The 14,586-nt window shown below is 48.0% G+C and overlaps 1 protein-coding gene across 6 annotated transcripts in view; it reads right to left on the bottom strand.

Moving 5' to 3' along the window:
• Positions 1–469: 469 nt before the first annotated feature.
• LOC6533469 (DNA N6-methyl adenine demethylase) overlaps positions 470–14,586 on the bottom strand; it is a 96,697-nt gene continuing 82,580 nt past the window's right edge. For 4 of the 6 annotated variants that reach the window (XM_039373537.2, XM_039373539.2, XM_015194555.3 and 1 more), the window contains 6 exons: positions 8,950–9,345; positions 5,013–7,596; positions 4,745–4,949; positions 4,518–4,681; positions 3,939–4,452; positions 470–3,782 (listed from right to left, as the gene is read on the bottom strand). In XM_039373537.2, coding sequence (XP_039229471.1) covers positions 1,070–3,782; positions 3,939–4,452; positions 4,518–4,681; positions 4,745–4,949; positions 5,013–7,596; positions 8,950–9,345 — 6,576 coding nt within the window. In that variant the 3' untranslated portion in view covers positions 470–1,069. The remainder of the gene's footprint in view (positions 3,783–3,938; positions 4,453–4,517; positions 4,682–4,744; positions 4,950–5,012; positions 7,597–8,949; positions 9,346–14,586) is intronic. The other 2 variants (XM_015194556.3, XM_043206994.1) reach the window with 1 other exon arrangement.

Below are 14,586 nucleotides of genomic sequence, written 5' to 3'. Positions count from 1 at the left end.
CACTGCCACTCAAGTTCGAGCCAATCCCAAAGGATAGTCAAATTGTTGGAAAATGGTTATTTAACTAAATTTAAAACTCTTGTAGTGTAGTGTAGTTCTTTTGTAAAAACTGCTTTTTTCTCTGTTACCAACTATTTTCTTTTGTTGTCTTGCGAAATTCTTTACGTTTTTCTAGTTGCTTGTTAAAAAATGGTTTATTTGTACTTTTGGCAATGATCTTTTTTTCAACTTCCACTAACTCTTAGTCTGACTTTTTTTGTTTCTAAGCAAAAATTTCTTTATTTAGTTTTCGTTTTAGTAGTATTCGTTCTGTTTTTGCTCTGTAGTTTTGTAGTTTGCTTCCTGCTTGTCTTTAAAAATAACTCATTTAACAGAAATTGTTTTGTTGCTGGCTCCTAAGAAACTAAAGTTAATAGTTGATTTTAAACTAACTGCTTTTTCAGTTTAGAAACTTGTTATTTTTGTGTGATTTTTGCTGAGTGAAGTGTGATGTATTTTCTGGGTATTTTCTTGTGGAATGGTGACAACTCTGGCCCGGCAGCGTCAACTGTACTTTTTCAACTGCAACTCTCTTTTTCCGGGTACTCTTCTAATTCTTCTCCTCCTATGGCACACTAAATCAAACGCATTTACAAAAATAATTAAATCTTCTGTCTCCGTTTCTTTGCTTAGCTTTGAGTGAATTTTCAGTCATACAACCCTGTTCTTTAGTTTCATTTCGATCAAGTTTGGCGGTTTTCGAAAAAGTTTAAATTAATTAAAAATTCAAAAGAATTTAATGCTGTTATGTACTTGTCAAATTTTTTGGTTTCAATCTAGCTTTTTGGAATAACTCGGCGTTGAAAACTTGTTAATTGAAAATCTTTAAAACTCAGACTCAAGTATATCTTCTTTTCAAATTCAATTCGAATATATGTGAAATGTGTTAAATTTACTACTTTCCGAGCCGCCGAATTCCATCGGAACTCAAAACCGGAACAGGATTGATTTGTGTGGATTCTTAAGATTAGGCCTATGCAGCGAACACCAGAGGCTGGTTACCAGTAGTAGCCCCTCAGCCTGAAGAGATTCAGGTCTGCTGCTGCGGCAGCTGCAGCTGCTGATGCGGAGTGGGCGGCGGCGGTGCTGCGGTGCCAGTGGGCGTGCCCGGCGGCGGATGGATAAGCCCACTGCCAGGCGGAGGAGGCAGATGCTGCTGCTGGCCGGGGCAGCCACCACCGTTGGGCGCGTTGTTCGTGGACGAGGTCGGACTGCTATTGCCCTCCGGGTATTTCCCTGAAACCACGCACGGATGCGAGGGGAACAGGGTCGTCCACGACGTGGTCGTCAGTGTTGGTGCGTGGAGGGCAACCTTCTCGTTTTTTGACTGCTCGTTGGCTTGGGATTTTTTGGAATCACTGCTCTTCTTTTTTTTACTGCCGCTGGCACCGTTTTTCAACTGCTGGCCATTGGCGGAGGATTCCTTTTTGATGGGCAACGGCTCGTCCTGCATTAGGGCATCCTCGTCGAGATCGTCCAGATCCTCGCCAGCCGCCTTCTTTATTAGTCGCTCGCGCTCTTCTTTGGCTTTGTTGTCTAGGTCCGTGTTGATCTTCTTCACCCGCATCTTCTCCTCCCACTCATCGATGCCATGTCGACATCGATTGAGGTTCCTGTGCTGGTAAAAGATCAGTGTCATCCGCGTGGGATGATGCCGATCTGGCCGGCGCACCGCCGTCGTGGCGTGCATCTCGTGTTTGGCACACTCGATCAGGACACTTCCGTGATTCAGGGCTATGGCCACGCCGCCCATTTGCGGATCCTGGAAGGCCTCGATGTTCTCATTGATCTCGGCCACCTCGCCAATGGGCTCGATTTTGCTGGAATTGGTGCTTCCTGGTGAGGCGATGGGAGGCGCCGTTGTTGCTGCACCTGCTCCACTTGCGCCTGCTGGGTTTCCAGCTCCAGGGTTGCCCGAGCCCGCGTCACTGCCGGAGGAATCTCCAGTTGGCGTGGGCGTGGCTACTGTATCGGAGGTGGTTTGGCCGTTGCTCAGATCGGGTAATATCGTTTGCGGAGCTTCCTGTTGCTGCTGTTGCACCTGCTGCTGTTGCTGCTGCTGCTGTTGATGCTGCTGCTGCTGTTGCTGTTGCTGCTGTAGCACCTGCTGCTGTTGATGATGCAGTGGTCCTGGCACTGGAACAATCGGTTTCTGGAGGCCCACGCCCGCGGGCGCTACTGACCCATGGCTGGCTATCAAGGAACCCGCGCCTGCAGCAGGATTCGCACTGCCGTAACCGGAGTTCACGGACCCCGTCTGATGGTGACCGTACATGTTCCAGTTGGGCGATGGCGGAGGCGGCGTGGGCGGAGGCGTCTGCTGAGGATACATTCCGTACGGCGAGTAGGCCTGATGATACCCATAGTTGTAGTTCATGTTCTGATACGCATCATAGGCGGAGTACGCCGAATGTGGTGGTGGTGGTGGAGGCGGGTACATCTGGTAGTTGTTCGGATACTGCGCCGTGTACTGGGCCGTATAGTCGCTGGGCGGTGGCTTCGGCTTGACGAATCCCTCCTGCGGATGGTGCGAGGTGGTCAGCGGTGCGAGGTTCGTCATCGGTTGCATGGCCGTCAAGGCGGTTAGTTTACTCTCCGTAAGATTGTGATGATGGTGATGGTGGTTGACCAGGGTGGTGGAGTCGGGATTCTCCTCGCTGACCAGCCGGCTTTTAAGGTCACCAGGTGCCCCGCCCACAACGGGCAAACCACCGGGACCCACTGCTCCTGTTAGCGCGGACTGTTGCTGCTGGGACTGCTGATGTTGCTGCTGCACCTCCGTGGCAACTGCTCCGGGATTGGTTAGATTCGAGGCGGGATTACTGACGAGGGTTTGATAGTTGCCAGCTCCATAGCCATTGCTCGTTTCTAGCTGTGTCGGCGTAGCCGTAGGTGGAGCTGTCGCCGGCAGAGCTCCTGCTGGTGCTCCGGTGGTGGTGCCTCCGGGAATGGAAGTCGCCGGGGGAACACCCAATTGTGGTTGGGCCGTAGGAGTGGTGGGTGTCAGAGGTGGCACACCTGCCACCGCGCCTCCTGGAACACCTCCTCCCAGTCCGCCCACCTGCGCCTGCATGCCCATCGGAGCATGAGGCGTTGGCCACTGGCCGTAGTAGTTCCGCGAGTCTATGTAGGAAGCCGTTTGGTAGTCATAGGAGTACGGCGAGTCTAGGACAGTGCTTGAGATCTGGTTGGACTGCAGTTGGGCATCTGTGAAGGTGTCGATCATGGTGGCCATGTTCATCAGGCTGGAGTTGGAGCTCATGAGTTGTCCTGGCTGATTGCCCGTGGCTTGGCCACCATTGCTTTGGGGATTGGCATTTGATCCGTGAACGGGTGGAGTGCTGAAAGCACTGCCCGCCGGACTGGGATTGTTTGTCACTGGAGTCTGGCACCGCGGCGAGGGTGTTGACGGTGGCGCTGATCCCGGCGTGGAAGCACTCGAATTATTGGACTGATTGGACTTTCCCTTGCCCTTCGACTTGCCACTCGCTCCATTGGCGTTCACACCATTGCCATTCTCCTTCTTGATGTGCGCTGTTCCCAGCGCTGGCGGACTGCTCTGCTGGTTGTTGGCTTGCACTTGGGACTGGGCACCGTTGCTGGAGCTGCTCTGGCTGTTGGCATCGCCAACCGCGTCCTGGTCTCCGTCCGGTGGCGCCGCTTCGTCGCCATCCTTTCGCTTCTTGCCATGCCTTCTGCAGGGTATTAAGGGTGTGGATCGTACGCGTACCTCGCAGGGGAATCTATATGATTGGGAAGCAAAAACATGCAGGTACATATTAGTAAGGCACTAGAATATGTACACTCAGAACAAAAATCGAACTGGAGAACTAGGATCCTGATCGATTTCCGTTACGAGTGCCTGGGAGCGGCTGCTCAAAACTCAACGGTACACTCACTTGTCCAGCATTTGCACCGCTCCGGTGCGGTGCTTGTCCCGCTGACCCTCGACACTCTCGAACTCGTCCGTGCCGTCCATCGTGTAGAGCGGCAGGACGTGGAACTGCTCGTCGTCTGGGAGGCGGGTGTCCCGATTGCCGGGCTTCAGCAGCGCCACATGCACCGTGCAGCCATCCTGCATGTTGTGCAGATCCCTGTGGGAGTGGGCGCAGAAGTCCAGACAGGCGGTCACCCCGGAGAAGGGCTTTCCGGGCTCCAGACCCAGCCGGCAGTCGCTGGCCTCGTGCTCGTACTTCGTCTGGTTGTCGTAGGATCGCGGACAGACCTGCTTGAACACCGGTGCCAGCAGAGTGGCAATCAGGTTCATGTGGTCCTCGATGGCCGCCTCCTCGCTCTTCACGGACAGCCGGAACTTTCTCACCGTCTTGGAGCGGGCGTACTTGCAGCCATTGTAGTACATCGACCAGGAGCAGCCGAAGGAGTACGAGGCGCCCGACGATTCCGGATCGAGTCCTGGAGTAACCAAAGTTTATATTTATAGGATTTTCAATGAATTGAGCTCAAAATGTGGTACTTACCTTGACAGGCACAGGTGCGATTCTCATTGGTGGCACATCTACGCGTGGTGGGCAGGCCGTACTTGTTCAGCTTCGGGATCAGATTCTTGTAGGCATTATCCGCCTCCAGGCGAGGCATTCCGTCCCAGGCCACCATACACACAACAATATATGCGGCTATGCATCTGGATAAGAAATATGAAAATTATAAGTCTTGAAGTCTTTAATGAATGATGTAGGAAACTCACCTGTGACCCGGTCGTTTCTTGACCACCACCAGAATCTTTTCCTCGAGATCAGCCCGCCGGATGACCCATTTGGCCACCGGGCATCCTTGCGAAGTCTTGCCCTCCTTGCCCGTGTACACGATCTTCTCGATTCTCAACTGGCGACCCGTCAGGTTGCAACGCTCCTCAAATTCCCTTCGCAAATCCATTAGAGATGAGGCCGTGCCTAATCCAAAATGTAATTAGTATAAAGTTATAATGATTCTAAATTGATTTAGGCAAAACTCACCCAGATGTGTGTAGTAAGTACCCGGCTCCGGAGGATTCTTGTCGGACTGGAAGCACTCGCACTCAGGAATCTCTGTCTTGTTGCCCTTTTCCAAGCGATCCGTGGTGTCGAACATGGGGTTGATCTTCTCGTGCTTCACCACTATTTCGGGTATTTCATCGGGCTTTTGCTTTCCCTTGGCCTTGCCCACACCACCAATTGGTTTCAGTCCATTGCCATGGGTGTCGATCAGTTCGTCCTCGTCGATGAGTTCCTCCTTCGGTTGTATACCCAATCCCAGGCAGGTTCCGTCCTTCAAGTGCTCCGCAGTGGGTGGTCGAGTGCCACCCTGTCTGCAGCAGGAGAATCCATTGTTCAGGGGTTTTCCCTCACTTCCCAGATAGGCATAGCTGCCACCGTGCCCCAGCATGCCCATGTCCTCGATCTTGGGCTCCAGCATGCCGTGGTGACTCAAGTGCGGCGGAGCACCGTGTCCCAGGGCATAGCGATGCGGCGGTATGGGATAGGCAGGTATATCCTTCTCGTAGTTGGTGGGCAGTGGTATGATGCTGTTGGTATCTGGTTTCCTGTCCAGTTCCATCAAACTCTGGCCATGCCCGTGGATCTGGTGCGGCTGGTTGGCAGGCGGCTTCCCTCTGCCGCCATAAGTGGAGTGCTGGTAGCCCGGGACAAAGTTTTGCTGGAAGTTCTGCTGAAAACTACTGGCTCCGGCGCCATAGTAGGCCGAGTTGTGGTGATAGCCGGCGTAGTCCTGCTGCCCATGACCATGGTGTTGCTGCACGGGCTGTCCTTGGCCATCGTTTTGGCAGAAGTCCGCATACTGTATGAAGTTCTGGTAGTTCCGCTCGTAACCTTCCATTTTGTTCGGCTGCGGAGGACCAAGTAAACCGGGCTCCGTTTTGATGTACTGCGAGTGATAGTCCTGGCCCGGTGGCGGTCCTCCGGCGGCATGTGGATGCGGGGGATAGTGGGCACTGAGCGGTTTCAGGCCACCACCTCCCGGATCCGTGGAGTTTCGATCTCGATCGTTCTCCGCCGCTGCTTCTGCTGCTGCTGCAGCCGCCGCCGCTGCTCGACTGGCTTTGCTGCGACTCCTGGACTTCTTGGGCTGAGCGGCGGCTACTGGAGGATGTTGTTGTTGTTGTGGTGGCACCACCACTGGCGGATCCACCGAGTGGCTGATGGTCGTGTGCTGTCCTGGCTGGTGTTGCTGCAACTGCAGCTGCAACTGTGCATCCTGTCCTGCTGCCGGATAGCCGCTAACCACGCTCGGCTTCTTGAACGAGTTGGCGTGGTGCGGCTTCCAGATGTGATCGCCACCACCTCCGATCGGCTCGGCAGCCACTGGCCCACCAACCGCCTGCTGTTGCTGCTGCTGTTGTTGCACCTGCTGCACTTGCTGCTGTTGCTGCTGCTGCTGCTGCAGGTTGGGCAGTGGGTGGGTGGGCGTGGCACTGCTCGGTCCGTTGGCGCTCAGCGCCGCTTCGGGCCGGAGATGGTGGCTATACGATAAAAAATGACCGGTCTGCTGTTGCTGCTGCACGGCCGACTGCTGCTGCTGCTGCTGTTGTTGCACCTGCTGCGGCTGCAGATCCGGCGGCGGATCCTTGGGATCGCTCTTGCGCATAATCATCGACTTGATGCGTGTGTTCAGATGGAGTCTCTCACCCTGGGCATAGCCCTCGGCGCCCAATGACTGCTGCTGCTGTTGCTGCTGCTGCTGCCAGTTCCAATCCTGCATCGGTGGCGAGGAGATGTGTTGCTGCTGCTGCTGTTGTTGCTGCTGCGGTGCAACATACGGCTGCAGCCCGTTGCCCGTGGGCGACTGGTGTTGCTGCTGCTGCTGCAGCATGTTGCTGCGCGTGGGCGACTGTGGCACCGCCTGGTTGGGTGGCTGCATGGGCGAGGAGGCGGGCTGGGCCACCACTGTGGGTGGTGGGGCTGGTGTGGTGGTGCCTCCGCTGACCACTGTGGTGGCGTTGTTGTTGCTGCCGTTGCTGTTGTTCGTGTTGCTGCTGTTGCTGCTGCTGTTGTTGTTGCTGCTGTTGTTGTTGCTGTTGCTGTTGGTGGCTGGGGAACCGCTGTAATCGCCTGAATACCCGTTACAGTTGAGTGAGCGCGGCGGCACGCTGCTCACCCGCGGATATCCAGGCGTGTCGTTTCCCGACATCGTCTTGTTCAGGTCCGCTCCCAGATGCTGCTGCTGCTGTTGCTGCTGCTGCTGTTGTTGCTGCTGCGACGGCGGCACTGGTGCGGCGGACACCTGTCCAGCGTAGCTGGGCGCAAATCCCGTCACACTCTGCAGACCCACCTGGTTGATGGCCGACGGTGCCGTGGACAGCTGCTGGCTCTGGAAGTCGTAGCGCTGCACTGGTGCCGCATATGGTGACCTACCATAGTTGGGATCGAATCCCAGGCCCGACTGCACGTAGCCGTTCGAGGGATACGCATACGACTGCGTCTGGAAGTCCAGGGAGTTCAGGGACGTTATGGCCGGTGTGTTCTGTGGTATCTGCTGTATGAACTGGTTCTGCCAGCCCTGCGACGGATCCGCCTGCCATGTGGGGTAGAAGGCCATGGGTGCCTGAAAATATGGAAATAATGGAAAAAAATTATTCATTTTTCCAATCATGTGCACTTCAAGTTAAAGTAAGCTGAATGTGAATTTCCTTTGTTCTTTGGAAAACACTTTAAGTAAAGTTCTAAAGGTAATATTACTGAGCATTATCTGCTTCCTGGTAATTTTTCTTTCCATATCCCCCTTAATTCCAGGTCTAGACTAAACCCAAACCAACTCAGTGCCATTACGTCCTCGACTGCTTTGCAACACCATTCATAAATAAGCATTTTGGCCATAAAAACAGTTGAAAAACTGACATGAATTATGTACCCAAAGCTGCTAGACTGGATTGGTCAGTCATAAATCACATTTTGTGTGCCCTAATTAGGCTCAGTCTAATTGGTGGCAAACTCCAGGCCCCAAAACAGAAATTCCCTTTTTGCCAGTGTTACAACTTCCGCGGCGTACACAAAACACCACTGTTAATTAACACGCCTCAAATTATGCTACATTTTTTGGTCCCTGAATAAACAGGAAGCCGCATGAAAGGAAATAAAACAAAAAAAAGGAAGCAAAACAAAGCCAGACTGCCGGCCAGACCCAAAAACTCAACCCGTTTCCATTTGCATTTTTACGAGCGCGCAGAAAAGTTATGAAAGTGAAAGTGAAAGGGGAGCAGTGGGGGGGCCGCCACAATAAAATTCAAATAAAATGTAAAAATTAAAGCACACACAATTCGGATTACACTTCATGAAACTGCTTGGTATGTATTAAAGATATTCAACACTTAATATATCATAAATTCTCACATAAATACTTTCTTTTTGTGCTTATTCCATATTTTAAAAGTCTAAACTTTAATTTAGGGTATAGCGATCGGCTCTACACATTTTTTGTCCCAGTGTAGGCAAGCTGAGTTGCCAGGCAGCTGGCTTCCTGTATCTGGAATTTATCTGCACCTGGCTCACGTGTGTGTGTGGTTTTGTTTTCAAAAGCATTTAGCAATCATTGATAAAAATCGACAAAATCTTTATGAATGAATGCGCAACTATATCTACTATATATATATATGCATATATATAGATATATGCACGATGTCTGGCTGTGGCGTGTATGAGTTTGCACAGCTGCAGTTGATTGGGCCCGGGGCCACGTGACGTATACGCAATGTGGCCATGCGGATTTATGGGCTCGTTGTGTTTTGTATTTTGTATTTTGCATTTCGCATTTGGCTGCCTTGAAATGGAAAACGAAATGGAAATCAAAGCTGTCTGACCCGCAGTGTGGGTGCAGGGGAAGGTGGGGGATGTGGGGGTCGGAACACGAAAAGGTCAATGGCATTGCATAGGAAATCGAAATCGAAACCGATTGACTTACCATGGGCTGCTGCGGTTGATCCTTCATGGTTTGGATTTGTGCGGTTATCTGATGTTGCTGCTGTGGCAAATGTTGCTGCTGTGCGTGCTGCTGCTGCTGCAAGTGCTGCTGCTGCTGCTGCTGGAAGTGCTGCTGTTGCTGCTGCGGCTGCTGGTACTGCTGTTGCTGCTGCTGCTGCTGCGACAGTAGTTGCTGCTGCGACAGAAGTTGCTGATGCTGCTGGTACTGTTGCTGCTGCTGCTGCTGCTGCAGGTTGCCTGTTGCTGATGTGGTATTTGGCGATTGCTGCGGCAACAGTGTTGCTGCAGGCACTGGACTTAGACGAGGCGATGTTGCTGATGCAGCGGCTGCATTCAGTTTGTTTGCTTTGGTGGAGTTTTTGCGGGCGCGTGACTGCTGAAAAAAACAGGGAAAAAGAATCTCTAGTTAGTTGGGCTTTAAATCAAACGGAAAACTTTTGATAAGCTGGCTTAACTTAATAAATAACTGGCTTAGCCAGCTCTAAATCAAATGCAGTAACCTAAGTTCATGTCAACAAAGACGTTCACTAAATATGGTCAGCTAAATATAGTTTGCTTACATTTTCCAGCTCTTAATTGCATAGCCTAAGATATTTTTTAATTAAGGAAATTTGTTAGTTGGCACAAATATTTTAATTGCCTCCCCATCCGATCGCATAAATTATGCCCGCCTCGCTCACATAATTTCAACTTGTTTTCAGTCCGCAAACGCCGGGCAGCATGTAAAATTTATGTTGCCCACGATTTATGCGCAATTTATTTGTGCAGCCGATTCCGAAAACAGAGGAAAAATGTTGCAAAAATTCGTAGCAACAGCTGCGGTTGCCATTTCTTGTTGTTGTTGTGTCTGCTCGCCATTAAAGGCTTTCAAAATTTATGTTCATAAAAGCGCCGCTGTCGTTTCTTCCCGTCGTTTATTAGTTTTATTTTTCTACATTTTGTTTGGCGAAGGGATGCAAAGTGCAGTGGAAAAGGCAAAAATAGTTTTCCGCTGCTCTGGGCAGGTCAATCGATAATGTCAGGTCAGATATTTTTGCATTAAGCCAGAGAGTTTATTTTGTGGCCTAACTCGCCACTATTCATGGGTGGTATACCCACTTGCAGCTTTCAAAAATGTTGGAACCCACTTAAATATTGGCATATGGTTGTTCTGCAAACATATAATATATGTATATGAAACGGTCGATTCCATTTAATGAAGCATTGCTCTGCAAACATTTAAAATGCTGGCTCTGCAAATATGCATTTACACAATCAGACAAACTTTTCGGAATTCTGCTGAATGGGGGATGAATCCAAGAAGGGGCGTGTAGTTGTATAAATAAACATTGTGGTTGTCGTAAATTTCTTGCAATAAATCAACAAAACTCCTTGGGTCCGGGAAGGCAAACAAATATCACTCGAAATATTTCTGCTAATTGCGAAAGGCACAAATCAAAAATGGCCCAAAAAGGCAGCTCCCAATTAACGTGGCTGATGTGGCTGGGAGTTTTGTGCAGACAGCAAACACAAACGCCATTTGCATGCAGGGCCAAACAAAATCGCAGTCAAAGCAAATCGTTTGTGCAAATTGGCTGCAATAAAGTGATTTATATTTTACACATGTGTGAAATAATATTTGCCGCCTTGGCCACCTTCCATGGGGTCCATATGGATTTATCTGGTATGCATAGTATGTGTCGCATAATGCTATGCAAATAAATCCAACAATGCGAGCTGCTAAATTCGAATTCCTCTCCTTATCTCTGGTACCAGGTGGCAGTCAAGCAGCCAAATAACTTGAACAAACACCGGCCTGGAAAAAGGAAAATCGTGCGGTGGACGGGGGTGCTGATGGGTTTTCCCTCCCTCCGTTTTTGCTTTCTAAAAATATTTGCATTGCAAACATCGATGGGGCTGGCAAACGCAGGTGCAAAATTAAAATAAATTTGCACGCAATTTCCAATTGAAAATTGCCAATTAGTTTTGCTTACATTTTAATTTTTGTATTTTAAGTGCAAACAGTCCCAATATAAACACGCACCTACAGATGTGTGCATAGAAATAGGACAACTTGCTGAACAAATGTTCAAAATAATGAAATTCATTTAAAATGTTTCCTAAAACAAGAGCAGCTTGGTAACTGATTTTATATATTCATTGTTAAATATATGCCAATTTAACTATTTTTTCCACCCCCTCTGTTTATTGGGACACCATAAATATTGGCATTGAAATATTAATTAAACTCTTGCAAACAGTGTCGAAAACATTTGCTTAGACATCAACAAACACGGCGCAAATGAAAAATCGTAAAGAAAGTAAATAGAGATTTTTTTTTATATTCAGACCCAGGGACTTGGGTAAATGTTTTTCTAGTTTTTCTGCGCTGCGTTTAATGCATTTCCTACACTATTTACCCAGTTCATAAAAGTTAATTAAATTTTTATGATCGTCCGTTTGCGTTGCGACCACTATTTGTTTCTTGGTAAAATAAATAAAACGTTAAAGAAAGATGGCACCGCGCAGATACACGGCGTTCGCATGTGTGCGTGAGTGAGTATCTGTGTGTGTGTGTGAGATAGTGGGAGATTAGTGAGTTGCAGTTGACACATAACAACAACAACAGCAAGCACTGCGGGCAATGGCCCTTGGTGTTCCGTGTTATGCCTCCACTTTTTCTCTGAGTGTCGGAAAGAAAATTGCGCGCTGAGTAAACAGCAATTAGTAGCGGCTCTGTGTGCGTTTATCTCTGCGTGTGTGTGTGTGTGTGTGTTTTTTAATGTGTGTTCTTATGCTTGTGGGCGTTACATCGCCTTGATAAGCAGCAAGCGAAACGCGGCGAAATAAGGTTAAGTAAAGGTAAGATCATTCACAAGACAGTCGCAGAATACCCTACTTTCGTTCTAAAATATACAGCTTGTATTGATAAAAACGTCAGAAAATATTGAAATATTTTAATTACAATATAAGTTTAGCTTTGGGATTAGTTTCGATTAGTTTCTAAGTTTGAGAAAAGATTTTCTGAGACTTTTTATATCATAGCTAATTACTTGATTGCATAAAACACACTTCAATGCTAATTTAGTTAGAAACCCTAGCTGATATTGTTGCTAAGCCACTAGCCAAGTTACTAGTACACACGTCCCACTTTCACGCTGATAAGGGCCATATAACACCCCTCTCGCTCTGCGTTTTTTATAGTGTGCCAGCGAGGTCGTCATAAATTACACACATAACAGAGTATACACAATATAAATTATTTACATGTCCCCAAAGTCAAAGTCTGCTGATAAGGCGGCGCAGGGAGGAGGCGGCGGAATGGAATGAAATGGAATGGAAAACAAATCAACAAGCAAAGAAAGAAATAAAGGTAAAGGACAGCGAAAATAAAGAAAATGCACCGCGTAAATTGTAAATAAATCAACTATTAGTTATCGCTAGTGTATGGCTGGTGTGCGTTGCTATTTATTTAACATTTTATCAGCAGTCTGTCATTTATCTGCTGTCATGTCGCGCTTGTATTGAAAAATGGAGAAAAGGTACGGGAAAAGTTGTTTAGCTACGAGGGTCGTTTGATAAGTCCGTGACTTTTTGTATTTGCCGCGCACCTGCTCTAAATACAACACTGCTCCTGTCAGCAGTTATCGATTAACAGCTGACTGTAAAATTTTGAGAAAGCTGCGTTTTTTGGTTTGCGTTTTATAGGCATTGAAAGCAGACGATCTCGTGAATTTTAACGAAAATGGAAAAAAGTGAATTTCGTGTGCTAATTAAGCATTATTTTTTGCGTAAAAAATCCATCACCGAAACCAAGGAAAGACTTGATAAATATTATGGGGACTCTGCACCATCAATTTCAATGGTTAAGAAATGGTTTACTGAGTTCCGTTGTGGTCGTACCAGTACAAGTGATGCCGAACGTTCAGGTCGCCCAAAAGAGGTCGTCATGCCAGAAATCGTCGACAAAATCCATGGAATGATATTGGATGATCGGAGAATGAAAGTGCGTGAGGTAGCTGAGGCTGTAGGCATCTCAACTGAACGGGTACATCACATTTTACATGAATATTTGGACATGAAAAAGCTTTCCGCGCGATGGGTGCCGCGATTGCTCACACACGACCATAAGCGCAACCGTGTGACCATTTCAAAGGAGTGTTTGGCGATGTTCAACCGCAATCCAAACGAATTTTTGCGCCGTTTCGTTACCGTAGACGAAACATGGATCCACCACACCACACCAGAGACCAAAGAACAATCAAGACAGTGGGTTTCTCCGGGTGAACGTGCACCAAAGAAGGCCAAGGTGGGTCTGTCGGCCAACAAGGTCATGGCCACAGTTTTTTGGGATGCACAAGGTATCATTCACATCGATTACCTTGAAAAGGGTAAAACGATCACCGGCGAATATTATTCAGAGCTTTTGGACAGATTCGATATTGATTTGAAGCAGAAACGACCGCATTTGGCGAAAAAAGGGCTGTTCCATCAGGACAATGCACGGGTGCACACGTGTGTAGTCAGCATGGCAAAATTTCATAAATTGGGCTACGAACTGCTACCCCATCCAGCATATTCTCCAGATTTAGCCCCCTGTGACTATTTTTTGTTTCCAAACATGAAGAAATGGCTCGGCGGTAAGAGATTCGGGTCAAATGAAGAGGTCATCACAGAAACAAACGACTATTTTGAGGGCCTTGAGAAAACCTATTATTTGGAAGGAATAAAAAAATTGGAAAAACGCTGGACTAAATGTATAGAGCTAAAAGGAGATTATGTTGAGAAATAAAACGCTTCTTTGACGAAAAAAATATATTTTATTCAAAAAGTCACGGACTTATCAAACGACCCTCGTACAAGAAAAATAATAGAAAATTTTGTAATGTATAGAAATCATATCTTCTTTGATGGACACAGCAGAATAAAGGTGCTGAAAAACTAATTTAAACTGTTTAGAAGACAATTTTTGTTACTTTCTAGGAGCACAAAACCTGATTAAATATTTACAATTTAGAGTTCAGGACCCCGGACACACATATCCCATTTTGGAATAATGGCTAGCAATTAGAGCAAATCTTTATCGGTCCCATTCTGCTTATGCTGCAGAATACTTCATTTTGGACTTGCTAGCACCATTTGCTCTAACGGCAAATGCAATTTCTATGATTGCATCCAGGCATCTCGTGCCCGCCTGCATTTTCCATTTTCCATTTTCCCTTTTCCTGGCTCTGGTTTTTCGGTTTTCGCCGCTCCTAATGCTCCATTCTTATGCTCGTTTCGTTTCGTTTCGTCTCTCTGGCGCTTGAAACACCTTTGGGCTGCTCAAATATTTAACTTGTATTTCGTATTCATGCTAATTTTGCATTTTCCACAATTTTCCCGCCCACTTCCACCCTTCCTCCTTGGCCCCCTTTTATGTGCACAGAATGTTTCTTCTCCTGTCCGCCGTTCTCCTTTCCATTCCATTATCCTGCAGCTTTTGGGTTGGCTATGCAGGTATACAGGCAGAGAAAACCCGTATTTGTTTGCATTGTAAGCTTGCTTCCGAATGTAGCTGTTCAGTAGTTTTAGAAATTGCCATTTTCCTCAGGTGCACTGAAATCACCAGGGTTTTTCTGGCATTCATGAATGTGTG

The sequence above is a fragment of the Drosophila yakuba genome, chromosome 3L (genome assembly GCF_016746365.2).
Source record: "Drosophila yakuba strain Tai18E2 chromosome 3L, Prin_Dyak_Tai18E2_2.1, whole genome shotgun sequence".
Classification (NCBI taxonomy): domain Eukaryota; kingdom Metazoa; phylum Arthropoda; class Insecta; order Diptera; family Drosophilidae; genus Drosophila; species Drosophila yakuba.
The sequence above is the reverse complement of the archived record's forward strand: the minus strand, read 5'-3'. Positions and strand labels throughout refer to the sequence as shown.